Source organism: Cinclus cinclus, chromosome 4 (genome assembly GCF_963662255.1).
Source record: "Cinclus cinclus chromosome 4, bCinCin1.1, whole genome shotgun sequence".
NCBI lineage: Eukaryota > Metazoa > Chordata > Aves > Passeriformes > Cinclidae > Cinclus > Cinclus cinclus.
The window spans coordinates 15,441,621-15,469,387 of NC_085049.1; the positions used below are offsets into that span (position 1 = coordinate 15,441,621).

General features: G+C 41.1%; 1 protein-coding gene across 8 annotated transcripts; it reads right to left on the reverse strand.

The window, feature by feature from the left end:
* Window positions 1–1,687: 1,687 nt before the first annotated feature.
* Window positions 1,688–17,329, reverse strand: PRPF18 (pre-mRNA processing factor 18). Of its 8 annotated transcripts, none has more exons than XM_062491679.1 (11): window positions 17,257–17,329; window positions 16,128–16,205; window positions 15,973–15,999; window positions 13,161–13,265; window positions 11,817–11,930; window positions 9,847–9,993; window positions 8,097–8,165; window positions 7,204–7,344; window positions 6,677–6,748; window positions 4,669–4,824; window positions 1,688–2,336 (listed from the first exon to the last, which is right to left on the reverse strand). In XM_062491679.1, the coding sequence occupies exons 1-11, from the start codon at window positions 17,320–17,322 to the stop codon at window positions 2,256–2,258; spliced, it is 1,056 nt and encodes a 351-aa protein (XP_062347663.1). In that variant the 5' UTR covers window positions 17,323–17,329; the 3' UTR covers window positions 1,688–2,255. The 8 variants fall into 8 exon arrangements, with proteins under 8 accessions (XP_062347663.1, XP_062347669.1, XP_062347662.1 ...); XM_062491685.1 differs by lacking the exon at window positions 15,973–15,999 and adding an exon at window positions 16,278–16,355 and having other exon boundaries at window positions 17,257–17,313; XM_062491678.1 differs by lacking the exon at window positions 15,973–15,999.
* Window positions 17,330–27,767: the final 10,438 nt, after the last annotated feature.

Below are 27,767 nucleotides of genomic sequence, written 5' to 3' on the forward strand. Positions count from 1 at the left end.
AAAAAAAAAAAAAAAAAAAAAAAAAAAAAAAAAAAAAAAAAAGTCAAGCAATGTGACAGCTGCACCACACCCACTCCTCCCTAAAACAGACTGAGGGTTGGGATTTTTTTTTGGCTAAGAGGCATTGTTAACTATTTGATCACGGTCTGGTAGCTGCAATTTGGGGCCATCCAGCTGCAAAGAGCCTCACACACATGATGAAAAGCAGCTGCTGTTAACAGTGTCCCCCTGGCCCACCATCCCCCAAGGACCAGAGCTGGCTCTCACGTGTTGGACAGCTGGAAACTCTTACAGGGATATGCCGTGAGAAAGTAATTCCCAGCTCCTCAGCTCCCCATCCAGCACCATTCCACGGATTGCAAGGGGATAAAGTTCTCCTGTCATGGGATTCATTCAAGCAAGGCGGCTGTATTTCAGGGACTGTCAGCAAGAAGGCACATTGCTTAAACTGCATTCCTTAAAACCTGATCAGACTAAGACATTCCAACCTCAGATTCACATCCCTACAGGAGCACATCCCCACTCAAGCCACCATTAAAATCCTCAATAATTAGCTCTAAGGGAGGAAGGAAAATTCCATCTAGCACTATTACAGATCCCCTAAGGAATCCACTAAAGCAGAAGATACAATGCTCCTTAAACCATCTCCTGGCTAGTCACTTGCTGCAGTTTCCAGGGAAATTACAGCTCTTCTGAACAAGGGACAATATTGTCCCTCAATTATTTACAGAGTTCAAAACTAAGGTCAAGATAAAGATTTAGAAACAGTTCAGGAAACCGTCTGGGTGGGGAGAGGGATAAGGCTGCAGTGTTACAAATGTTTCCATTGTAATAATGCCCCCAAAGAGTATCTTTGGATACTGTACTGCAGTACAGAGCACTGCAAAGAAAATCACCATAAACCACTGCTGATGAAACTCTTCCATGCTCTTGACATCTGCCCAGCTTTTCTCCACAAATGCCCATCTCCTCCCCAAAGGGCCCTCCCCCAAGAGACAGTGATGTTTCAGCCTCATTTTATTACTTCTAAACTCTAAGCTCTTGACATTTTCTCTGGGGTCAAACACTCCAGACTGAAAATTTCCTGTGTCCAAAGAAGCACTTCAGAATCTGAGAGTGTCCAGAAGAACCTGAAGCTCTCCAAAATACCCTCTCAGCTCACTGCCAGCTCACATCCCCCAGAACCTCCCGCTGTGCCACAGGACACTGGAACACCCCAAGGAAGACAGGTCACTCCTTGGGAAGAGGGCTCCAGCTCCTGCTCCAAGCTACCTGTCAAGGTGAGAACCCAGACAAACCCATTCAATGGAATGATGACATACTTCTTCAGGAAATGGTTCTGCTCAAAACTAACAAAGTCTCAATATTTCACTGTTTATGCAGAATTAGACATCATCGTTCCCATGAGCTTCCTCACCATTCCCAGTCAGGATACACAATGGTAAAGATTTGTGGCTGCTAGAAATACTGTTCATGGTCATGGGAGGTCCTAATTATTTTCTCTGAAATGCCCAGCAGACTGAAAATTTTCTCCAGATGTATAAAAATGGAATTTGAAAGCCTCAAGAGCCCTAAGATTACTTCCCACAAGCCCAGAAGGTTTATATTAAAAATGTCGTTACCAAAAAAAAAAAAAAAGCCAAATCAGTTGCAGTCAAGATCAAAAACTCTTTGCACTGAGGCTGAGAAACATATAAACCTTTTTTTTTATTCCTGATAAATACCACATGAAAGATTAGCCAGTAGTCTTTGTATTTACAGAAATAACCAAGATTCAGATTCAACTGCTTCCCTCTAATCATCTGCCCACGTCAGTCTCCAATGCAAAAGCAGCCAAAAAAAGTTGCACATATGCTCCTTGCAGAATTGAGACTCACCTAAAGCTCTAAATTATGGGAAACTGTTTAGTCTGCACAGTTCCCTGAAATAAAAGTGGAATAAAAGCAGTTGCCATGTGCATTGTCCCTTGGTCATTGTCTTGGTCTTTAACACTTCAAAACTCATCCCTCTGCTGTACATTGGATGTGTTCAGCAAAAAGCACAGATATCAAAACGAACCTAAATAAATGGGGCTTGGAAAAAGGAAGCTGTAAAAAAAAAAAAAAAAATCTCCTGTTTTGTTTTTTTTTTTTTTTTTTTTTTTTGCAAAGCCCACCCCAAGTTCTTGCTGGTGTTCAGACTCAAAGTCTGCCTCTTCCATCCTCTCTGGGTTCAGGAGACTGAAATATGAGTCCCAGTCCAGCCCCCGCAGAGGCTCACAGCGCGTTGTACTCCACACATTTGGAGGGGTCTGTGGGGAAGTGCTTCTGGCAAATGGTCATGAGCCTCTTCAGCCCCTAGGAATTAACAAAACAAGGACAATTCTGTAATAAGGCTGCAGCTGTTGAGCAAACTTGATAGCCTACAGAATTCTTAAGCTTAAAAATTTAAAAGAAAAGCCTGCTAATTTGAGGTTGGGATTTTTATTTTGGTTGCTATTCTGTTCAAAGTTTGAGGTTCTCTTCAATATCAGAGGAGTTTGTGGCATAACCAAAAAGGCTACAAGCTCCAATCCCACCTGGTAAGATTCACAGTGAAGGATCACAGCAATTCTTTAATCCCTCTTTATCAATAAGGGAGCAAATTATATTATAATTAGAGATATTTACAAGAAAGCTGAATATTAAAATTCATTCTAAAGAGCAAAAATCAGTTTCAAAACAAGCTGCACAGCCAAGGCAAGAACCAAACACTTCCCAGGAGGAGAACTGTGGTACCACACAGGACACCACAGGCAAACTGAAGCAATCAAGGAGAAAGGCAGAATGTGGACTTCTCAGGTCTTTCAAGGGATCAACTGCCAAAAACCAGCATGACAGGAACCTTGTGATTATTTCCTTTCAAGTCACACAGAGAAGTCTAAAGAAAACCAGCTGCTGTGGTGGAAGTGTAATTTAGCAGTGACACTGTACTCTAAGATGGCAGAGTCATGTCCCTGTCATGAGACTCTTCTCATGGAAGGCAGCTCCTCACTCAGGGAAAAATGATTCAACACGATGATGCTTTGGCCTTTCTAATGCAGGCAAGCATGGAAAGTCTGTCCCAGCACCATAATGACTCCCTGTTTGGGATGTTCTCACTCCAGGGTGCTGTAATCAGGAACACATTAGCTTCATGCAGCTGCTGGGAGCACATGTAATAAATATCCCACACTCCAGTTTGAACTAAACAAGATCCAATATTTAAAAGCAACACAGAGAACATACACGTTTAAAGCCAACTTAGTCTTGGTGCTTCAGTGAGCTGAGTAATTTAGAAGCAGAGATGAAATTCACAGTGAGAAGATGAACTCAAGGATTTCTTTGGCCAACAGAGGTAGCCCCAAAAGCAGAGAAGGGACAAACTGGGGAATTCATACACATCTTCCACAAGGTATGCTATGTTACAGGAGACCAAGCAACACTCGAGAGTACAGATTCTTCTGCTCTAGGAGTGGCAAACGGACAGAGAAGGCCAATTGTTGAGCAGCCTGGTGTGGAAGGTCACCCTACCAGGAGAGCTGGAACCTGATGGTCTTTTAAGGTTTCTTTCAAACCAAACCATTCTGTGATTCTATGAATTATTCACCATTATGACCACACCAATTAGCACAGACCACAACATTACCTAGTTTAAAACTATTTCATCCATTAAATACTTCCAAGCATAACTGGAGCCTGTCTCTGAAAATGCATAATCCACATGCCAATTTTCACCTTACAAAATAATTGGTAATTACATACCAATTACATATAATTTCACCTTACAAATTTAATTTGCTGTCTCTGTGTCTGGAGGTCCCTGTGACTTCACAGTGGTATTTTTTCATGTTATGCTATTAAAAACTAGAATTGAAGAGAAACCAGGGGTTAAACTTGCAGCCCAAATACAGAGAGACTCTGAGCAGAAGGGGAAGTTGCATTTTGCAAGCAATTTCCTTGCAGACATCTGCAGAAGCTGAAAAGCAACAGGAGTCCTGCTGCTGCAGAAGGAAGACATTTATGTAAACCTCCCCTGCCAGGAGTCCCATGATTCTGCTCTGGAGGCTTCAGAGTTAAACCAGAAGATTTTTTTATCTCAATGAAACTGCAACTGGCAAGAGCCAAACACATTTAACAATACAAAGAGAGAAGGTTTGTTGCCTCAGACCTGTCCAACCACAGTGTTGAAAGGACAAATTAGAAAAACTTAACTGCTAAGAATTCCACAATCCAAAGCCCACATGGGTATGAAGATGCCCAGGAAGAAATCAACCTGGAATTTTGAGCCCAGACTGCTTAACTTACTAATGAATGCATTTATCTAGTTGCAGAAATAGTCAGAAGAACTGAATTTTACAGTATTAAATTCTGCGTATGTTTAGGCAACGAGTTAAGCAGTGAGGGGCCTCAGGAGAATCAAGCCTGTCTTCACAGCTGCTCTGGTGCTCATGCAGGATCACAGCAGTTCACCAAAGTCCCTTAGACTGTTCCTGGCCCAGCACTGAAGAGCCTTCAGGTCCAGGATGAGCTACCTATTAACTGGATGTTATGCTTGACCCAAATCAACCAGTCCATTTCCGGGACCCTTTTACCACATCACCTGACGCTGATGTTTCTCAAAGACCCCCCTACACAAGCAGACCCGCCGGATTTCCAAAGCTGACATTACCTGTATGTATTTCCTTTGAGTTTCATCGTTGAGCACGTGGGCCACGTGTTTGGAGAAGATCTTCTCGCGCCCCGTGCGCGCGTGGATGCCGACCATGGTGACGCCGATGGGCCAGGGAGCGTTCCCGATGGCCATCTGCAGATAGGCATCGTTGGCCTGCACAGGGAAGTAGTAGCAGTAAATCAATTTAAAAAAAAAAAAAAAAACAAAATTTCCCCATCAAGAGCATAGCTCCTGTTCTAAAGCTGTAACAGACAATACTCCTGGGGAAAAACCAGGGATAAAATTCAAAGGGAAAATTAACAGAAAGAAAGGAAGAGCACTACAGAGCTTAAAAAAATACCCAACATAATAACAGAGAACCAGCAAGTGACAGACACAATTACAGAAAAAAGTGAAGGACATATAACAGGACATTCCCTCTCTGTTAGAGAACAGCTACAAAACTCACTGATGGAGTTCATTTATCACGTCCTATTCAGGAATTGGACAATAAAAAGCAACAATCATGACCAGTGAGTGCAGATTCTTTCCAGCTAGCACTGAACAAACTGGGAGGTGAATAATGAACAAGGCAGGGGGTGGCAGACAGACTTAAAAGCAAATCTGAAAAGGGGACAGAGCTTAGTCATCACCTGTATTAGGCAGAATCTGAACAGGCTTAGCCAAATACCTACTTGCTGACTTAAATATACTTTTGTGATGAAACAGTATGTGAACATGCAATTAAAGACCCTTGCAGGACAGTCACAACAGGGTTAATTAAGGCTGAGTAGACAACTTGCATTCTGGCATCTGCCTGCTGTCAACACATTGATTTCAAAATTAAAATCTTTCAAGCTTTTCCACTAACAAAACAGCAAGAACTTGTGGCTGACAGTATTCACTAGGCTGCAGAAACCAAGCAGCAGGCAAAAAGACACAGAAGACAAAAGCAGGCAAAAAGAGACAAGTCTCTTAGGAAGTAAAATTGAAAAATATGTAAGCATCTGTAAAAACATTAGCCAATGTAAAAAAAAAAACAAAAACAAAACAACAAAACATCCAAATGTGTAGTCAAGTAATCAAAAATCCCTCTGTGAAGTTTACTTAAAGGTATGCACCTCCAGGAGAGAGAAGCACTGCTGATTAACCCAGAGATACACCACATTCCTGCATACTCATTAGTTTGACAAGTATTGGAAAGGGAATTTCCACATAATGATGACAACAAAGAGGAAAAAAAATAGCTTCAAAATAAAGCCCCACTATCATACATCCCACATGTTCAGTTCTGCTTCCAAATGATTTGGATTAAATTTGCCTTAGGCCATATCAAACCTTTCAGCATTAAAAGCAGGTTTGCTTGCTCACTTGACAAATTATGCCAAATCCTCACACGAATAGTAAGAAATATTAGAAATTTAAAGGCAAAAGACAGCTCAGATTCCTCTGCATACACAAGCTGCTCCAGCAAATGCTATTGCTATTTCAGTTTCAATTCTGAAGGCAGCTACAAGTAAAACCTAACACTCCCTTTGATCTTGTGTCCCAAAGTACTTCTGCCTCCTCCAGCAAGCAGACTTCATCCAAAAAAATCTTCTCATTAACTTACCTCAACCTTACCAGGCCACCTGATGTGAGTGTAGACAAAGAAAGGGACAGTGCCTCATATTCAGTAACTCTTTGCCTACTACTATTCAATACCTTCATTTAACCTTAGAACACTGGGTTTCCCCTAGAGGAATGCTCTGCAACTTTAATATACTCATCTCTGAGAAAAATCTTCTTCATGTTTACAAAGCTGTGCAGTTCCATGAACCTCAAAAGATCTTCTGTCAGGCTGTAGATCAAACCCTACTTGGAGCCTAACATTTCACAGCCATTTTTCATTTTGTTGGGATAGATGTTGTATTTCCAGCTATGCATCTTCAAAATGAAAAAGAAAATATGGGAACGCTGAAGCAATAAACTCAATCTTTACAACCAGACAGCACGAACATGACAAAAGAGTACAAACCAACATTACCTTCACATATTCTCTTTGCAACATAAATTTAATAATATCAGTTATTGATTCTTTGATGTCTGCAGGAAGTGTCTACAAGAGAGGGGAAAGGAAAAAAAAGGCATTTACTTCAGAACAGCAGCTCAGGAAAATCATCTTACTCAGCACTTATACAAAGTTTAACAACTACTCTTGCTTGAGGAGCTTCACAAAGGAAAACATGTTTGTTATTCAGCTGAAGGATCTGAAGAGGAGAGGTTAAGTGGTTACACCTGGTAGCTGATGGCAAGTGCAAAATGCAACCCAAATTTTCTGTCTTGTTTGCAACCCCGGGAGCAGGTGCTGCTTTAAACAGCTGGAAAAGCAGTGAGTGGGCAGATTTCACTGATTGAGATAAAGTCAGAACAGGGTGTTAGGGGCTCTAGATCAGAAACTGTGACCAACTCACTCATCCCCCCTCCTTCAGTGAGGCTAACACTGCCTAGAAGGGGCACTGATGCGGGGTACTGGGAAAGCAAAGGCTGAAGTGGCACTGAAAGGTGATTTACCCTTTTGCGGAGCTTTCTGAAGAGTGGCCGCAGGTAGGACTCTGTCTGCTTCTGAGTGGCGCTGTTCAGCTTCCCCTGCACGCCCCGTTTCACGTAGTCCTCTCTGGCATTCAACTCCTTGGCCCAAACTCCCAGGAGGAACTGCAAGGAGCAAGCACATCTGTGTCATGGTGCCATCTAGTGACTTCCCCGGCACATCAGGTAGAACAGGGGGCTAAGCAACCAGGACAAACGGAATTTTTGGGAGAAACCTGAGTTAAGAAAGGTCAAACCTTTTTTAGAAGGATAGGCAAGGAGGGACAGGAACAACCCTCTTGTCTTAAATGCACACACAAAGCTTCAAACTCTTGCTGTGACTTTCATCACCACAACAGTTACACAGGTTACACAGGCACTGGCTGACTCAGCTGAGAGGCAACGCAGATTTCTTGCCAGGAAACAAGGAAACAATTTCCTGCCATCCACTTGAACCTGTGGACTTCCTTTAAAACTCTCTAATTTCACTAACAGTATTAGGTGACATTCGAATTTAGCTTGCACTGTTTCAAGGAAACTCCTCCAAAGGTTTTGATGCCACAGTACTACACAGACGCAGCTACAGACAACTGCCTCAAATATCACACAAAAATCAAAACCATATTTATTTTGTCTGGAAAAGCAGGACCAGATTTTGAAGAACGCTGCTCTCCCAAGAGCTCTTTCCCAGATCTGGCACAAGTCACTGTTGTGACTAACAAAGGCTGTGGAGTGCCAAGCATTTCAAAAACCCACATCTTACACGTAACATGCAAGATTTTCCTCTCAAGCAGCTGAAACCCACCCTTCTAAACTTATAAAGTATCTGCATGGCAGTAATAATATGACACAACTACAAAATAATTAGAGTCTGTTACCTTCAAGAACTTTGTTATGATGTCCATATCATAGTGATCATCACCCCGTCCTAAGGATTCTCCCAAAGCCTAGATCAGGGAATAAAAAAGGGCCATTATTTCTACTTTGTCTAGTCTGCCAGCACCACCACAGCAGAGCATGGTTCACTGCTCCATGAACTGCAATAAATTCCATCAGAAATCTCAAACACTGGCCATGAAACGGCTACAAATGCTACCGAAATTTGTTAATCTATTAAAAACATTTATTTCACAATGCCAATATAACTTCTTCTGAAAAGTCAATGCAACAGTAATTCTTCAGTCATTAACTAATAAATTATTGGCATAACTAGCAGCTGTCTGACAGCACTGTATTAAGGGGAACCTGTGGGTGTACTGCATTTTTTTGAAATCCCCAAAGCCAACAATTAACCTAACTATTTTGTTATGCTATTTTAATTCTCTGATGTATTGGGGCTTTTTACCATTTAATTGCAACTGTGAATTTGAATCTAAAAAAAAACCAAGCAACAAACCACTAAAAAAGCCCAGCTGTATGGTCCAATACTCCACCACCCTGCCAAAACCTCAAAACTGTAAATCCTAACAGTAAGTTTTATGAACATTTTCCAGTAGGTATAGTTGGATTATAATCTATTTCCACTGCCCTCATGTTTCCAAATTGAGTTTCATTTTAAAAATCTCCTAGATTTGGAGTCAAATTCAATGTAAGCCTTTATGCTCAAGGCAATGCAGCTGGAGTAGCACAAAATTCAGATGTGGCATTTTCCAACTTTTTAGTAAAAGATTGTTTGCATGGCTCAAACCAAGCCTGCCCTACTCCCACAGCAAGGGGTTATTTTGAGAGCTAACAGATCAATAAAATACAGCTCCAATACAACTGCTGCTATCCATTCTGGAACTGCAGTTATTTTAAACCAGAACCCCTGGCACCATAAGAAAAAACCCAGACTATCTCTTAATAATAATGTATTCACCTCAGCTTTCAGTTATAAATCATATTATTTCTTAAACACTCTTTGGGAAGGACGTTATTAAGATTAACTCCTGCAAAGAGTTTTGAAGATTAAGGGTAAAAGTCTTCAGCTCAAGTTAATGTGCTTTTCAAAACATTATCCTGAAATACCAAGTGCTGAATGCATTTCCTGGCACTTGCTCTCCACTCACTCACACAAAGACCAAGGGATTCTTTCAGAACAGAGCAGCCATTTGCACTCAAGTTTCTGGGACACATTATCTCTGCACTTCTTGTATTTCCTGTGGTCAGCCTACTTCTGATGCTCTTTTTTTTGGTCCTAGATGTTTTCATATCAAACATTCTTTCTGTGTGTCTATTTTTCAGAATCCCTTTTTCTTGTATAGGGAAAATTAATTGGTACTGACCTTATTACCCCCTCAAATATTCACTGGAAAGTCTTTGGCATTTGTGACCAGGTAATGTTCCACAATTAAATTCTATACTTCTGAAATCCCTGGAGAATGAATCTTTACTGTATCACTGTCTTTGCAGGCAACATCTGTCCCCTTTGGGATGAAGTGCTATGAACAAACACCACTTGAATTTTCACTTGTCTTTTGTAGGTATATACAATGCAACTCCAGGCTTAGAAACCTAAACTTTCCCCTTAAGAATACTTCAAAATGCCTAAGTCAGCTGTTGAAAAGAAGACTGTGTCTAAACCATCCTGAAGCTTTCTCACAGCAACATACTACATCTAACATCCCTTAGTTATGATCTATCCCATACTTCAAGTTCTTCAATAGTAGTATTCTCCTCATGGACTTTCAGGTCATTCTGGGAGTCATCATCTCCTGCTTCTTGACCACCTACAATTTCATTCAGATACTGCTGATCAATCTTATCCAAGGCAGCCTTCAGATCATTTCTCAGGCCCTAGAAAACAAAATTTAAAAAAAAAAAAAAAAACAAACAAACAAACAAAAAAACTGATTTATTAAAAAACCCTTAAGTAAATAAAAGCAGTTCAGTACTGTCACTGTGAGCATCCCACTTCTGTTCAAGGTGCAAATTCTGAAAAAACACACATAAGGGTTTAGCATTGTCTGAATTTAACTGAATTCCAAGAACAGTTTCTACTTCAGCACTTAACAAAAAACAGGTGCTTCTGAAGTGCTCATACCTCTGAAAAATACTTTTTACAGTATTTTCACCAAAAAAACAGCCTGGAGGATGGAATCACCCTCTAAGACTTTCTTCAAATCATTTTCTCCAAGCAATGCATTGAACCATCCCAAAACAAACGAAAACCAGACCACAACCATCATCAGCTCTACAAGTCTTCACATCTGCCCTGAAAAAAGTTGTAAATAAGTCTCACTCCTTCAGTGAGAGACATAAAACAATAACGTTGTTTCCTTTTATTACAAAATAATTTAAACAGCAGAATGTTTATACAGATTCCCTGTTTAAAACCCTCAACTTTAGAAGGGGTGACTAAAAAATCCACAATCAGTTTAAACCCATATATATAGTTAAAAGGTCCTTTCAAATTCAACACAGAACTCACATTAACCACAGTTGAAGGATTTGCCTTCTCGTCTTGAGACATAAAATATAAAGCTCTATAAAGGAGTAAGACATTTCTTACCCTCAGATAAATTCAGCCACTCCACAGGGAATAGATATGCAGTTACTTCCCCTCTTTCATCATCATACTTGCCTGTCTGGAGCATTTCTATTAATTATTTAGTTACTCTAAAAATGTCTGAACCACAAGGCTGATTGACTAAGCAACATGCAGAATCCCCCTAGACAGCAACAGGAGTGACTGAATCATGCAACAAAAATCCAGCACAACCCTATTTATGGGCTCTCTATTTCCTAATCCTGCTTCTGTGACCAATGTCACTGGAGGGAAAGCTTTCATTAGCAGACCTTCTATTTCTAGATCTGTTTATCTTCATTTTAAAGACCTGGAGAGGAAAAGGCTCCCCTTTTATGGGCAATCCCAGGAAAGACATTTAAAACAATTCAGTTTGCCACAAATTCAGGAAGAAAATGCAAATTGTCACTCTGTTAGTATAAGGTGGTAAATTTGGCTAACAGTGAATACAAAACGAATTCCAACTGTATTTCCTCACTTAATTGATCATTTCTTAAGACAAAAGGAATAAATTAATTATATCTTCAAGTCAGTTTTTGTGTTGATGGCTTCTTTAAAGGAAAGGGGGGAAAAATGACACTTCCATAACAAGTTATAGCTCTGGAATCCAAGGATTTGAAAAATCATTTCTGTCCCAGAGACAGTATGCAGCTCTGCTCTTACTTACCTCTGCCTTCTCAGGGGTGCACATAACCACAAACACGGGATTTAACAGCAAATTACAGTTAATTTAAAATACAGTAAATTTAACAGTAAATTACTGTTCTCTGCTCATTAAAAAGCAGGGGCAGAACAAGCTGAGGTAGTAGTACCATCTGAAGGCCTCTTTTCCAACTGACAAGGGCCTGGTAGGTTTCTAGTGCTGAATTCTTTAACATAATTTTAATTGTGCACAAAACTCTGATATTTAGAATAGTTTCTCGGGGGGGGGAAAGAAAATTTTAAAAAATTTAATAAAGAGAGACAAGAGCACGTGTTCTCTTTGCGGTCTATTACCCCCTCCTCCTGAAAATTAACAGTTACTGAAAATTATTTCTGGTAACTTTTCTATGGTTACTTATTGATTGCCCACTATATAAAGAGCCAGTCTCACCTTGTTCACTTCAGGTGCAAGAATTTCTATCTTCCTCAGACGTTGAAATGCATCATAATCTGTTTCTCCAAACAGTCTGATGGGCTCACCCCTCTCTCGTAACCTCCTGATAACCTGAAAAGAATCAAAGCACTCCCTGACGCATAAAGGAAGCAAAATAAAATCCAGAATGACAGATTTATTTACTTTGCTTAGAATAACAAGCTGAGCTGGACTGGAGAGGAAATGGCAATATTTTAAGCAGAAGAAAAATGTTCCAGACACTTTGCAATCTAAATATAAAATTCCCACGGTATTTCAGTGAAAGGTCATTTCAAATATTACCAGTCCAAATTTTGCATAAAATCCCAGGCTGTTTGGATACAGCTGAACTTCTTCCTGCTCTGACTTGTTCAAACAAATACACAAAAATCATCCTTTTGGCAGAGCTTAAAAACCATTTTCAAAATCACAAAGGAACTTGACAATAATCTCACTCACCTATTTGTCTTGGCAATAAAAATACGAACTGGGCTGCAGGTTGTCCCAGCACAGCTAACAGATCATCTGCTGAAAATCCCCACCATAAAGCACTGGGGAAATATGGAGTCCCAAAATCTAAGGGGATAGTTACTTTAAAAGTAGATACAACAGAAGTGAAAAAGCCTCCCTCAACTTGATTCAAACCTCAAACCAAGTCCCCATGTCCTGTAAAAACCTGAATATCCTGACAAATTAAGGAGAGGTGTAACATGCTTGGATGACCTCAGCCGTGAATTTCAGTATTTCCAAGAATAGAGTGCATTCTGTACTTCTGAACTTCCTGCTTCTGCTTTAGATTGTGGATCTATTTGTGAACTTAAATCCACATAGGCATTTTTATCCTTAAAAAGGGCAAAGAACATCCCAGCTGCTCTGGTTTTAGTACTGTTTCTTCTAGAGAGGTTAAGCTGAAATTCCAAAACTCAGTTTCTAAATTTGTGTTCAGACCAACAAGTTACAAAGAAAAGAAGCTCAGGACAATAAAATCCTGGAAAAAATCAGCATGCCATCTTCAGTACTATCCAAGGATAATGCTGATACTCAGGGTATCACTCTGAAAGAGCTGTAAAATGTTATACAGCATCTGTGTAAATCCTTGTAACAGAGAAGCTCTACCCATCTTTACCTCCCTGTGCACTCAATTGGACAGCAGAGCCCTGATAAGAAAAGATGACCATTAACTGCTGACTGCAAAAATGGAATCTTACTACTTAATAAAACTGCCATAAAAAGTACAATTTACTGGATGAAACAGCCCTCAGAAGAAATTTCAAGTGCATTTGCTGTAAAGTCATAGAGTCAGTTTATGGTGATCGATTTTACCTCCTGTCTGGAAAGAGTCATTGGTAACTTTTCCTCTGCCAGTTCGAGTTCCAGCACTGGATTTGATGTAGCCAGTGGTTTCTCCTCCTCCTCCTGCTGCTGTACCTACATTCAACAGACACAAGTTACTCATGAGCAATGGAAACAAACCCACATATTGATAAGCAATAACAGAAAGATACAGAACTCTGGAACACAGACTTGAATATGACAATAAAAATCTTTAGTTTCATAGTTTTATGGTCACTAATTGCATCTCACAGAACAATAAAAGTTCTTGATAGTATCAGTAACTAACTAACACTTCTGCAGGCTGCAGGAAGCAGTCTCTCCAGCAAACAGAAAGGACAATAGCTGAAGTTTGGCTGTCATTTTAGCAGGCAGATGCCAGCACTGGTGCCAAAAATAGCAAATTCACCCTCTGCCTGTTGATTCTTGCCCCTGTTCTATCCTTCCTACCCTGCAAGATCATTTGCATCACTGTGGGATGAACCAGAAGGCGGAAATTTTTCAAACAGAAAATAGTCTGACAAACACAAATACTGGTACTGTTCCCAGCCTGCTTCACTTCCTCATCCAGCTCCCCAGGACCAACACATGCACAGATAAAAGGACAGGAAAGAAAATCCCAGAGCAGGGTGAGAGTGGAACTGCTCCTTCCAGGGTCAGTGCCAGTTACAGTGTTTATTACCTGCAGCTTCAGCAAATTGAGTACACTTAGCAATGATTCACCATTTCTGTTGGGTTTTCAGAGGTAATGCACCTCTCTAACCTTGTTTTAGGTAATGCACCTCTCCAACAACATTGCCAGTTTCTTGCAGGCAAAAAAAAAAAAAAGACAACTCCTCAAAGGAACAGGATATCACTAACCACTCCTCTCAGTCTGAAAGAAGGTTCCTGAATCAAAGAGAGCATTCCTTCCTCATTATTCAGTATTTTAATAATGCAAAACAACTCTTTGATCAAAGTAACTTTGAGACAGCAGCCATGTAACTACAGCTCCCTGTATAAGCTCAAATTCAACACTTCTGACAGCAGGAGCAGATTGCTGCTGGTAATATTCCTTTAATAAAGAAACATCTTCAGCACTCACTCATACCTTGATTTTTCTTAATTTATTTCCTTTCTGTACTTGCTAAAAGGGAAACAATCCAATTAACGCTAGAGCAGCCTGCAGCACTCCCTGTGCATGGGCAGCCTGTATTTGGTTGATCCATTTGAGGAAGGTACTGGACAGAATTTTTTTTTTTTAAAGCTTTTTTATTCTTTCAGGTCATGGTGCCAGCCTTGCTCAGTCAGTGTGACTCCATGTGGCTGGCAGGATCCACCCCTGGGGCTCCAGCTACAAGATTCAGCCTCAAATCTACATTCAATGCTGTATTAGCAAACACAGAAAAAAATCAATCCTACAACTACAGGTGTTTGGAATTAACAAGGCAAAGACAATTAAATCAATGTTTAACACGTAAAGGGAGGGGAAAAATAAAACTTCCATCAATGCAGTGAAGGAGGAATTGACAGGGGACAGAAAATAAGGAAGAACAGTGTAAAAACTTTGTTTTTAAAAATATACTCCCAGAGCAAAAGGATATATACAAATTTTAACTTATAAACATTCTTGAAATCATAAAGAGCAGCACTGGAAGGAAAGTTTGCTCCATTCTGTCAGCTGGACTCCAAGTTATAAGCAGTATCTTTACCACTGTTATTTTTGTTTCCGTGCTTTCTTCAAGCAAGTGAAATTATTCCAAATTATTAAGTCTAAGCAGAGTAAAAAGGCATCTGAATTTAAAAGGAAATCAGTCTGTGTTCCACGTCTCATGGAGTAAAGAAAAAAATGCAGAAATCTGGGAGGCTCTAAAAAGATACTAATTTTAACAAAGCAACTTATTTTAAAACCATTTCCAGGGTTGCAAGTCACACCAAGACTGGTGCTGCAGCACCACAGGTAGCACCACTTTAACCACACTGGGTTCTGAAGAATTCAAGCTAATGCGCAAAAGGCATCAGGCAGCCATCTCCACTCAGAAGAGCAGCTGGATTCACAGAGCTTTCCCAGGACTTTATGCTGCATGTTCCGAGAATCATTTTGGCATTGATGTTCAAATATGCACAAACAGATCAAGGTTTCAGAATAAGTCACTAACTGGGTAAAGGTCACTTGAAAACAAAGCTCCTATTTGTGCCCTCTAACAGCAAACAAGATTATGAAACTGTCTTCCCCAGGGAATGCATCCCCCCTCCCAGACACACCATCAGGCAAGCAGGCAGGCAGGCACACACACTTTTGAAAGACAACAACATTCTTTCCATTTCAGTAAACTCTTGCCCTGACACCATTAAAAGGCAGATAAAGCCTTCCAAATCATCCATTTGTTGCAAAATGCACCCGAGGTTACCAATTGTTTCTAATATTTTGCCAGCAAGAACATAAATGCTGTTGTTGCACAGCTTCAGTGCTGGGTGATTAATGGCCAAAACCCAAATACAAATTTAGGAGAGTTGGCAGATGCACACTCACACTACACTGATTTCTTTTGGACATTTTGAAAATGAAGATCAGATAAAATTATCCAAATGTATCCATTTTTCTCAACAAGGGGAGGAAGGTGGCTATATCAGATCCAGTGTTCATGCCTAACAGCACAATTTAATAAGAAAGGAAGACAAGCTTTGATCCCAAACCACTTCATGCTTTCCACAAATAAAAACAAACAAAAAAGAAATAAAAGCCAAACCATAACACAAACTTAAGTAGCTGTATGTCATGCATATATTTTCCTTCAGTGAAAATGGGTTTGTAAAGTCATACCTCTCCAGGTGGCTTCTCATTTACAGGCTAATGTATAACATTAACAGATTGAACAAAGAACAACAATTATCATTAACAACATTGATATTGCTGATAAAAAAAAAATGCAGACTTCAAAATAAACACACCAAGTCCTGGAAGAATAATTTCCATACCTTGTAGCCACATCTCTGGAAGTAGGCCTCCTCTTCCTTTTTAGCTAACTCACTGCGTTTGAAATACTTCTTATTTCCCTAAAAGAGAGGAGAGCTGTTACCAGTTCACAGTTTTACATAGCTGAGCAAAAATGGCTCAAACTTTCTTACTTGGCTTGGTGAATTCAGCTACATCCTTTCCCAGAGATGCCTACAATGCCACAGAAAGGGAACTAGTTGGAAGCACCTCTGAAATCAGCAATACAGAGTTACTTTGCAGGATATACGTACAAGCAGAATTAAAAGTATAATGTGCTTGCCAGCACTTTAGAAAACCCAAATGTTTTGTCATGTAAGGCCTTGGTGGTCTTTGGTGTGTAAACCTTCACTTCAGACAGGCACAACTAGGCCCAGGTTGTTTAGAAAAACCATACTAATCACATCATTTGACATTAAATCAAGGAGGTGGAAGAGATCACCTTTATACACAGTATTTTATAAGCTTGCTTGAAGCAGCTTTGTAGAAAAGTGCCTGAAAACACACTGCAGACACACAACAGTTGGAAAATGTGGCCACCCCAAACCATTTTCCTTGATTAGTACAAACTACAACTTCATTCTTCATCCTTTTGCCTGATGTACAACAGCCTCTGACCACAGCTGCCTGCTTCAGCCTCTGATACCAAAACTCAAAAATAGACACTCCTGAAAGGGGCCCTGCTGTACTGTGGAAATTTTAGGCACACACACATCGCTCCCAGCCTGCCCGGGTATGGGGTTTTTAGGCACACACGCTCACACCCTGCCCGGGAATGGACAGAAGGCGGCTGTGGGGAGGAAAGAAACCACCCTCTGGTCACCAAGGCGCGCACTGACTTTTCTCATCTCCCGGTGCCCGAAATAAACTAAACCAGCCCCAAAAGCCGACGGAACACAGCGAGGCTGAAGCCAGGCTGCATCCGCGCCCCCAAACTCCTCCCGGCTCCTGCCCGATCCCGTCCTGGCTCATCCCGGGTTTGGGAAACCCGGCCCTGGCCCGCTCCGCGCCCCCTTCCCCGGCCCATCCCGGGCCGCTGCCGCCTCACCCCCGCCGCCCTCCCGCGGGCCCACACCCCGGGCGGCTCCTGGTGTCCATGCCGGCCGCCCTCACCCCCAGGAGCTCCTTCTCCTCCAGCTGCTGGCGCTTCCTGCTGATCTCCCGCTTCAGGATGTCCATGGCGGCCACGGGAAGTACCGCAGGAAAACAACACCGTCACTTCCGGGTAAGGCTGAGCCGCCGCGCGGCTCCCCCTGGTGGCCGGGAGGAGTGGCGGGATTGGGGACCCTTCTCCCAAGTGACAAGTGACAGGACGAGAGGAGATGGCCTCGAGTTGTGCCAGGAGACGTTTAGACTGGATATTAAGAAAAGTTCCTTCAGTATCCATGTAACAGCATACTGCTGTTGGAAGTAGATTATTTAAAGTGATACACAGACAATATAATGACAGTAATTATGAGACAATGCCAAAATATTGATGCTTCCTGTCCAGGAATGTAGCAAAAGAGGCGGAATATGATTTTTACAGGGGTCTTTCCCTGTTTTAGTACAGCTGGTTTTAGAAAGAGGTGTTTGACAGGTTCTTTAAAGAGAGTCTGTGTGCAATTTATTCAGCTGTCCTCTCTGTTTAGCTTGAAGAATCTTTGGGGAAAAGTCTCTCTGACTGTGTGTTTGTACAGTGTCTCATGTGATGGGCTCTGGTTGCAGATGACAACTAATATCAAATAAATCATGGCCTCAGGTATTATGAAAATTTCTTCCCCAAAAGTGTTGCCAGGCACTGGGACAGGCTGTCCAGGGAAGTGGTAGAGTCACCATCCTGGGAGGAATTCAAAAGATGTATAGATGTGGCACTTTGGGATATGGTTGTTGGTGGACTTGGCAGGGTTGATGGTTGGATTTGATTATTTTAGAGGTCTTTTCTAACCTAAACAATTGAATGAGACTGATTACTGGCCAGGCACACAGGGTGAAAATGCCAAGTAGGAAGGTGGGATGCCTGTGATATTTGGTATCTGCTTCCTTCAGGCCTTGAAGACTGAGATAAGCTGATAAGGACTGAGCTCCTTAGTGTACGCATCCCAGAGCTAAATGCTTTTGTCATCAGCCACTCAGCATTTGTGACACAGGTAGCAACATCAAGAAATCTCTTGTTTTCCTTATTTACCTGATTTTCTCCAGCTATTTCTACCGTGTGGCTTGTAAAGTCCAAAGGGTTCAGAAAATGCTTTGAAGAATGAGTAAGAACTCCTCTCAGATTTTTTTTCACCGGTAGGTCCTCACAGATTTCTTCCTTGTCTTTCCACATTGTAAGCTCCATTGCCTCAGTAGCTGTTTTGGAGAGCTGTAACCACAACTGGCTTTTCACCCAGTTTAGATAACCTGAGCTGTGTGTCATAATCTTGTAGAAAATGGCACAGTGGTTTACAGGGGTTCTTTAACCTCAAGCTGGAGGTTTCTGGATTTAGAAGTCATGCTCTGCTTTATCTCAGGCTTGAATGCAACAACTTTGCAATGAGGAAGCAGGAACAGTCCTACACTTTCAGTAGTTCTCTAAAAGGAAATTATATCACATCTGATAGTGATAAAATCCAAGAATGTCTCTGTATGAGTCCTGGGGTAATGTGCCCACATTTGGGTAAGGGCATAAGTCAGGAGGCTGTAGGAATACTCTGTAGTGGACTTTGTAGTAAGAAAATTCAGATGCTTATGTCAGAGTGCCAGCTGCCACCTCAATTTACTCTAGAGTACACACAGCCTTAGACCTTGCTTCATTTCCTTCTCTGGTCTGACACTGGCCTGGTTTTGGCAGGGATACAGGTAATTTTCTTCCTAGTACCTAGTGCAGTTCTGTGGTTTGGATCAAGTATGAGAATAACTGATAACATACTGATGTTTTCGTTGTTGCTAACAAGAGTTTATACAAAGCCAAGGACTTTTCAACTTCTCATATCCTGCCAGCAGTGAGACTGGGGACACAAGGCAGCCAGGACAGCTGACCCCAGCTGACCAGAAGGATATTCCATACTGTATGGCATCACACTCAGTATATAAACTGGGGGGAATGTTGGTTGGGGGCTGCTGCTTAGGAACTGGCTGGGCATTGCTCAGCAGGTGGTGAGCAATTGCATTGTGCATCACCTGTTTTGGATATTATGTTGTTGTTATGGTGATTATTATTATTATTAATAATATTTTCTTCTTTTGCTGTCCCATTAAACTGTCTTTCAATCCAGAAGTCTTCTCACTTTCACTCTTCCAATTCTCTTCCACATCCCTCTGTGGCTGGGGGAGAGTGAGAAAGAGCCTGTGCACCATCTGGGATTAAACCATGACAGACATTATATCTCAATTAGAGACAGTACAAAAGGAAGGAGAAAAGCCAACTCATACATAGTATTTGTGAGAAAGATGCAGTCACTGTCAGGTGACTCTTAGAACAAAACTCTCCCAGGTTTTATAAATAAATAAAAAAATAAGTTATCAGGGAGGGGTAAAAGGAAGCAGCTGATTAGTTTATGTTGGTGAAACAACTTTGTTAAGGCTGGAAAGTAATGCTGTACCTCTAGAAGCTGCCTAAATGTTCTCTACCGATGACAACTTTCCACAATTGCTCTTTTCCCAGTACTTGTGGTTCTGTGCTCTCTTGCCTTCAAATCAAAGCATCCCATAATATGAGTCCCCACTGTGAGCAAGACATTGTCTTGTCCTACGAACAGTAAGTGGCAATCTACAGAGTACTACATCTCCCAAAAGAGTTACTGCATGCATGCAAATAGGTAGTTATGTTGGTTCTGTTTTTCTGAGGACATTCACCAATATTTCCCCCAAAGAAGGAAAGAGAGAAAAAAAATCTTTGGTGTCATCCATCCATTTGAGATTTCTCTTTTTGAAGAGATTACAAAACCTTCTAATGTATAAGAAGAGGTATCTTTTTTCTTTCACTGACACCTCATGAAGAGATCCACTCTTGCTTCCTGTCTGATCTCCAGGATGGCAAATCTGATTCCTCTTTGCCTTGAGGTCAGGGTGGCATTTTCTGAGGGACATGGATTGTTGAGATGGCTGGGTCAGGTCTCAACTGGACCCAGTTCAAAGCTCCTCTGCTCCTCAGAACATCTTCCTGAGGCAATATCTATACTGGCAATTCATTATGGTCCCTGCTTGCTTCATTATGGATCTCTCATCCTCTGACTGTCTCCATTAACACTCACACATGCTCCTTGGCTCTAGGGTGGGTATCTGGAGCTCTGCTTGTTGGACAAACTCATGGTGCAGATGAAAGCTCACAGTGTGAGATCTCATCCTTGGATCACGTAATGGGAACTGTTTCTCTGCACTGCAAAAGGATTTCTCCAAGTCACCACTGTTCTGAGGAGCCTTCAGAGTGTGGAAGCTGTTTAACTGTGTTATGAAAGCAGACAATTCCTTCCCTGTGCCAGTCCTTCATCCATGCAATGATCTCTTAGATGACATCACTGTATAAGATATTTTTAACACAGTGAAATGCATGCTTTTTCCAAGCTGTATTTCGGATTATCAGTTTAGAGTCAATTAGATCATTGCTATAAATCCAAAGCTTGACTATTTGTTTTCTACTGCTCCTGTTTTGCTTTTCAGGGCAGTTCTGCTGGTTTGGTACCACTATGGCTGTGTATTTCTGTCTCTCATATGATTAATAAATATGACGTTTGCTGTCAGGGCTGTAGCCAGGCCTTTAAGCTCTCCCAAAATCACTTGCAGAGTCTTGAGAGCTTCCAGCAACTGAGCTTGGATCTGGAAGCAATAATGTTACCCATGTTTTCCCAGATCCAGGTTTCTGCAAACCTCTGGAACAACCCCACGGAGTCAACCACAAAGCTACTTTGAAGTAATTTCCTTCACAACATTAAATATGAAATCAAGACTGGAAAGGGAAATCTAGAAGTTATTCAAAATCTTGGAACATTCATAAGATCCTTGTAAGCAATAAAAATACAAGCTTAAAACATACATGAGGTGTTTCATTCCAATTTCTAGCTGGCTAAGTGATTGCTCAGCTTTATCTGCTGCAAGCCAACTGTCAACCTACAGACAGATTATTGAAGGCAGCTCAAATAAACCAGTTTCACTCAAATAACCCAGATGTCATCTATTTGCCAAAGTGGTAAAACGGATCAGAATAATTTTGACTGCTCTCAGTGGTTGTATTCAGTTTACATTTAGTTGTTTTCAGGTCATATTCTTATGGGCATCCAGTTTCACTTATCTATTTGATATTAAAACAGGGGAAACCCCCAGTTCAGTCAGCATATGCTTTCACTCGCACACAGGAGGCAGAACTGATGCCTTGCAGCTGACCAAGATTGCAGAACTCATTTCAAGTAACAAGGGCACAGATGACTCTTGGAAACCCTTTTCAGATAAGTACATAGTTCCTTTTATTCATCTTCAAAACACCATACCAAAAAAGACATTTGATAAAATTGCCTTTACACCATGACTAATATGCCCACTTCTGGCAAATGGAGCTCTACACCCAGTCTCAGTCTTTTCTTTTTTATTAAACCAGCCCTTAACTTTTCAGGAGGAATTAACCTACCCAATTCCCCATTCTTTGTCCTCACATTTACTTTGCTTGCAGGTACCTCCAGTTTATCACATCTACAGGGCACCTCCAGGTGTTCTATCAGACACATTAGTATTTCTGCTAAGGATTGCAAATTGCACTTCCATAAAATCCTGACATTGGGGATGGGCCCATCCCCTCCATTTAATCAATTTAAGCAACTCTGGACTTTCACTTTCTTATTCACCTTTCCAAATAGCACACAATCTCCAGGAGGTCACAGTCAGAGAAACACTCAGCTAGAGGGAAGACTGAGGAAGAAACTGGGGGTAGTGCTCCACCGCAGGTGTCCAAATCCCACTGCAAAAACAAAGAAAGCTCACAGGGGAGGAAATGGCAGAAAAAAGGTTCCCACATTTCTAACACACATAAGTCTTCCAAAGTCTATGACATCTGCGTATCATGAAGGCGGCACTTGAATTTGGTTTGGTTTGCTTTTTCAACTATCACTTGATTAGTTCCCATGATAAGTCAACCCCTGCAACTCCTGTCTGCCAGGACACACCTCTGTAATGCACTGTTAAAATAGTTAGGAAAGTAGTGACATCCATATGGATGTTACTGGTTAGTAAGGCTAGTGTGGCTTTTAGAAACATGCTTGAAATAACTGTTTGGCTGCTAATTATCCTGATTTTGAAAAAGGAATATTTATGAGTATTGTTTAGGTTGTCTATAGGATGCATGAGTCTTTCCTATCCAAGCAGTTTTATTATCTGTAAAACTGAGGTGGTGTAAAAACTCATTGCTGCTGCTAAAAAGCTTTGCATTTAAGAACAGCTAATTATTGCCAAACTGGCTGATATGTGAGATATCTGATGAAAACGGTTGTTTCAGGAACAGTATTTGTAGCTCAACTTACGGTACTGTGTCATCAGAGTTCCTAATTAATTGGCCCCAAGATGTCACTAGGGAGACTGCACTTTTTTGACAGCAGTGGCCATTTGTGGCTGTTAAAGAAGTCAAAACATCTTGGAGGAAAATTATCATACTGCCTTTTTTGTTATTGTTTTGGTTTCTTGCTGTTGTTAGTATTTTTATAGCTGCTCTTTCTGGCGCTCCAGTAGTGCAGGGCAAATGATGTGAGGCATTGAACATCCTGACTTCCAGCATCATTGTACACTACATGTACCCAAACAACAAAGTCTTTCCAGGAAAGGTGCAGTTATAGGATTAAGCCCTGCAAATGCAGACTGGGGTGTCAAACTGCATGCATTGCATTTTAGATCCATACAATTGTCTCTTTCTTCAGTCTTCCCCAAAGCAATGTATACACTTAACATCCCTTGGGTTTGAGACATTTTAGCTGTATTAATAGACACCACCACCCAAACACCAAATAGGTCTTATTGGATGGGTATAAAAGCACATAAAAACATCTATTTTTTTTTCACTTTAATGCATAAGAAGATGAATGGTTGAGCATGAAGTATTGTACTTCTGAGTTCATTAGCGTGTATTCAACACGCAAGAAATCTCTGAAAGTCATTACTAAATGATCATAGTTCTACATTTTAAGTTTAATCCCTGCAGGGTGTGTCCATGTCAGAGAAAATGCCCATGCAGGTGCACTGGCTGCCTCAGCAGAGAGGTCAGGGATTGAATGGGTGATGGAGTCTTCAGTATCTACACATCTCTGAACGTAAATCGGGGGGGGAGGGTCACATTAATGAAAATGCTGCTGCATGTATCTTACTGCTGAATAAAAGCACCTTTTTCAGATGTTGTCAGTCCCCAGCCTGAGAGAGAGTTAAAATTCACATAATCTCTGTTTAAAAAGTATGTATGTGAGTAGATTTTGAACTCCATTGTACCTTGGAATGAAATTTCATTTTTTAGAACTGAAAAGCAGGCAGGTGGTTATGAATGTGTCTGAAGCTATTTCACCAGCCTGAAATGTAAGTAACTGTTGGAAAACTTTTAGGAAAATAGAACATCCTTAGCAGGAGCTGCAACAACTTTTCATTAATTTATTTTAGTTTTCATCAGTATTCTGAGCTACAGGGATTATAATTTAGTAGAGAAACTCTCATTGGGAGAGGGGATTGATGGCGTTGAGGCAGCAGCCCTGTGAGTTGACAGGGATGCTAATATAGCCACGGCAGAAGTTTAGAGAGCAGATCAGAGCAGCTGGGTGGGCTGATAGAGAGGATCAGGGCAGCCCAGAGGAGCAGTAAGAGGATCCAAATAAGTGGATTAGTAGCATACCAAAGCACACATTACTTTTAGTTTTCAAACTCCCATTGATTTTACTGCAAGTGCATTTACTAATGTGTGGCAGGAGAAATGGAAGAGGATCAAGGCAGAATCGAGACGAGGAGAGCAGGTCCCTGTGGCAAGCTGGAAACGGCGAGAGGCTGGGCTGGGGAGCACAGCATAACATCCCCGCATCAGGCTCAGTCAGGACTTAGAGGAGGATGGCTGCTGCCTGGGCTTCATCCCGGGCTTCATCCTGCAGCCTCAGGGAGCTCCCTAACGGTGTTAAATGCTTTTGTTCCTGCAGCTGATGCTGCACTTGTTTTCCATCCATAGCTCCAGCAACTGCATCACTGCCCTCCTACATCTGCCTTCAGCTGTTGTGGCTGAAGCAAGCTGGCACAAAAATGGAGGAATGACCCTCTTGGAACTCTCCCTAGCAGGGCACTCGCTGGGCTGCTGGACGCTGAGCTGAGCTTGCTGCAATTTGTGCCTGCAGCATCCATCAGAAATGGGACTGCTGACTGCTGTGCTTGGGCTGGCATGATTGACATTGACTCTGGGATGACCCAAAGCTCAAACGTGCCCTTTCTGAGGACACCAGCCTGGCTTTACATTTCATCTCTTAGGCAGAGGTGGTAGTGATGCAAAGACACATCCAGACTAAAATTTCTAAGCACTATTACTCTTTATATAGTACAAAAGTTCAAATTTCTCAGGAAAATAACAAGCCCTACTCACATTGTCCTGAGCTCCCTTGAAGCACTTGGGTCATAAGGGCAAAATTTTTTTCCAGAGGATGTCCATGTATGCGGGCAGATTTCTTTTACTCCTTCACATCCTCTTTCATGAAAAAGAGCATTGTTGAGACCTTTTTTTCTTCATCCTTCAACCACATCTGTTGCTTAGACACCTCCTCTCCTCCCAGAATTCAAATCCAAACACTGGTTTGTCCTAGGGAAGACTTAATACCTTAATATCTTTATCCCACAAGTATTGGATCAGAGTGGATGACCATCAAGCATTGACTCTTAGAATACAGTGCCCTTCCTTGGAACCTTAGTCCAAGCTGTCCATAAATTCACAGAGTGGGGGGAAAGTCCAACCTTACAGTCAAAAGGAGGTTTGCATTCTGATATGGAAATATTCAGAGGGTTTGTGACTGCACATACAAAGAACACTTTGTACATTGATTCAGTTATATTCTGTACTGTTGAAACAGTTCTGGAATGTTTTGGTCTCCTTGAGCTGCCAAACAGATGAAAACATTGGTCTGTCCTGTAATTTTTTTCTTTAAAATTTGTATGAGAAAGATTAGCAAGCAGCAGAATGGACAAGAAGGTATTTCAAAACTAGGTTCCAAAAGAAAAAAAGAGTAAGGACAGAGACATAAAATGTCAGGTACTGTGACTCAAATGGTACAAGAAAAACTTAAAGAGGATTGGAAAACAATCCCACTCCTGACTTCAGAATTCTTCAGGACATACAGACATCTTCCTCTCTAATGACCCAGTTTTTGGAAATGCCAACCTGAGAGCCTGCTGATAGGCAAGGTTTGTAGTGAGACAGCACAGCACAACGTGGCCTATTGTCAGCTTGGGGGCTAAGTGCTGCCCACATATGTCATATGACCACAAAACCACCACTGGAAACACTTACTACAGTTTATAAAATCCTCAGTGCCATTCATTACACATAACTAACCAAAATAGCTCACCTAATAACCTGTCACTTGTGCTGCTCCTGGTCTCCAATTTACCTCTTCACCCTTCTCCTGATTCCTAACATCACATGGAACCTCGTCAGGCTACAAGATTAGTGGTGATCATGGTCCTATTAATATGTCAGCAGCCTCTTCCCCCTTCACATGGTCTCACATGAATTCCTTGACATTAGACTTTAAGACTCAGATCAAATAATTGAGTTTATGAGACTTTCTCCAGTATAATTTTTCTAACTGAAAAGCTGGAGGGGTTCTTAGTACACTTATTTAATTCTCCTTAGCTCTAGGACTCATTAGTCATCTTTGTCCTATACCATCCTACTTCTGAATAATAAAATATTATAATGAACTGGAGACACCTGGAAACAAAGAAAAAGTCTGGGACATCCTGTGTGAAGAGCACTGCTGCTGCTAATACTGAAATATTACTAGATGAATTATATTTAATCAGTTAGCTCATGATCTAAAATGAAAAAGAAAAGTATTTTACACACCAGAAAATTGTTGGAAAAATTACTATCAGTTGGAATGGGGAGGGGATATTTTGAAAGTAACTTGAAGCCTAATACAATGTTAACTAAGAAATAATCAGGGATGATTTTACTGACTTGGGACATGTTGCAAGATAAAGCCCTTATTTAGTTGGCTAATTTCATGGCATTTTGAAAAACATATTACTCAGTTAATGGTCTGAAGAAATGCTTTGAAACCAATAATGAATAGATACAAAATGCTCAGAATTTTTCATATTTTTACCAGAAAAAAACCCGACGTACAGGTTCTTAATATGTAGTAATACCAACATGACACCGAGACAGAAACTGAAATAAAAGATGAAATTAAAAGCTGTCTGCCCCCCAGAGCCAGTGTGCACTTTATCCTAAGTCACTTGGCTGCCACAGCAATGCAGCAAGTGACTATCTAGGGTGACACAAGGCAGCCATTCTAATGGGATAAAGAGGACTTTCATCTCTACATTGCTCCAGCTGGAATAATGCAATGGTGGCCTGTGACAAATGAGCAGATGATCCCAGCCCAGTTTTAGGATGCCCACCCCAAAATGTCCAACAACAGGCTAATGGGAGCCTTTGAGTTTGTGTAGTTTTTTCTAAGTCCCAGCTGAGAAACACCAGCAGTGCAGGACAGAAAGCTGTTTCCAGCTACTAGATCCTCCTACGTGTTGTGTGGATAACTACAAGACTTTGACCTAAAGTCACCTTGTCCTAGTTTCTAATTCACTTTTATGCAGATGAGATGGCAGGATCAGGGCTGTGGTATCCACACTGGCTCATACTTTCAGAAATGAAAGCTGCAAGATTTATTCATCTGAGTGACCACAATTAGGTTAGCTTGCAGGATCAGGCTTATTCTGCATGAAAATGATAGAACTCTCTAATTCATAAAAAGGAAAATGAGAAATATTGGTAGAAAAGGGGATGTGCTAACTCTTGTCAAACATTAGTGGAAACTGCATTGCCCAGACTGAAATGTCATTTAAAACCACGAGTGTCCCTTTAAGCAAAATATCAGCACAGGGAAGGAAGAACAAAAACCAGCAAGAGAGCAGCTGATAAAACACTGCCATGACATTTTCATAAATTATACCTCAAAATGTTTCACAAAATGGAGTAACAGAGGAAAACAGAAAATATTTTTGTACCACATTTCTTTGGCAAATTCAGGATAAAGCCCATCATGTGAGCTGAACTGTAAATGAGGGCCTAATGCTTTATAAAAATTTTCCTATTGTCCCAGGAAGGATGAGAGTCAAACACAAGAGTTTCAGCAATGCTCCAAGTCCTGTAAATGAAGTTAGCTAGCAGATAGGAATCAGCAGACTGTTTGGGGAGGAGAAAAAAAAATACTCTTTTTGTAGAAAAAATTTAGGCACACTGCTGCTCCATTTCAGACCTGACTGTACCAGAGATTAATTGGACCCACAAAATCCAGCAAACAGCATATGACATCCATCTACCTTTGCTGCTTCAGCATCCTCCCAAAAATATATAATGCAGGATTTTAAATAGTACATTAGCCCAGTTTCCTTTCACAAAGTCTTACAGAGAAGTTTAGGAAAATTCCAAAAGTAGCATATTGATT

Bases quoted from the DNA above. Each gene is read 5' to 3' on its own strand.
- PRPF18 (XM_062491679.1), bottom strand. From the start codon at position 17,322: ATGGACATCCTGAAGCGGGAGATCAGCAGGAAGCGCCAGCAGCTGGAG. The intron at 16,206-17,256 runs GTGAGGGCGGCC...CCTCTCTTTTAG, and splicing joins AGGAGAAGGAGCTCCTGGGG to GGAAATAAGAAGTATTTCAA. The intron at 16,000-16,127 runs GTATGGAAATTA...GTTATACATTAG, and splicing joins TCCAGAGATGTGGCTACAAG to CCTGTAAATGAGAAGCCACC.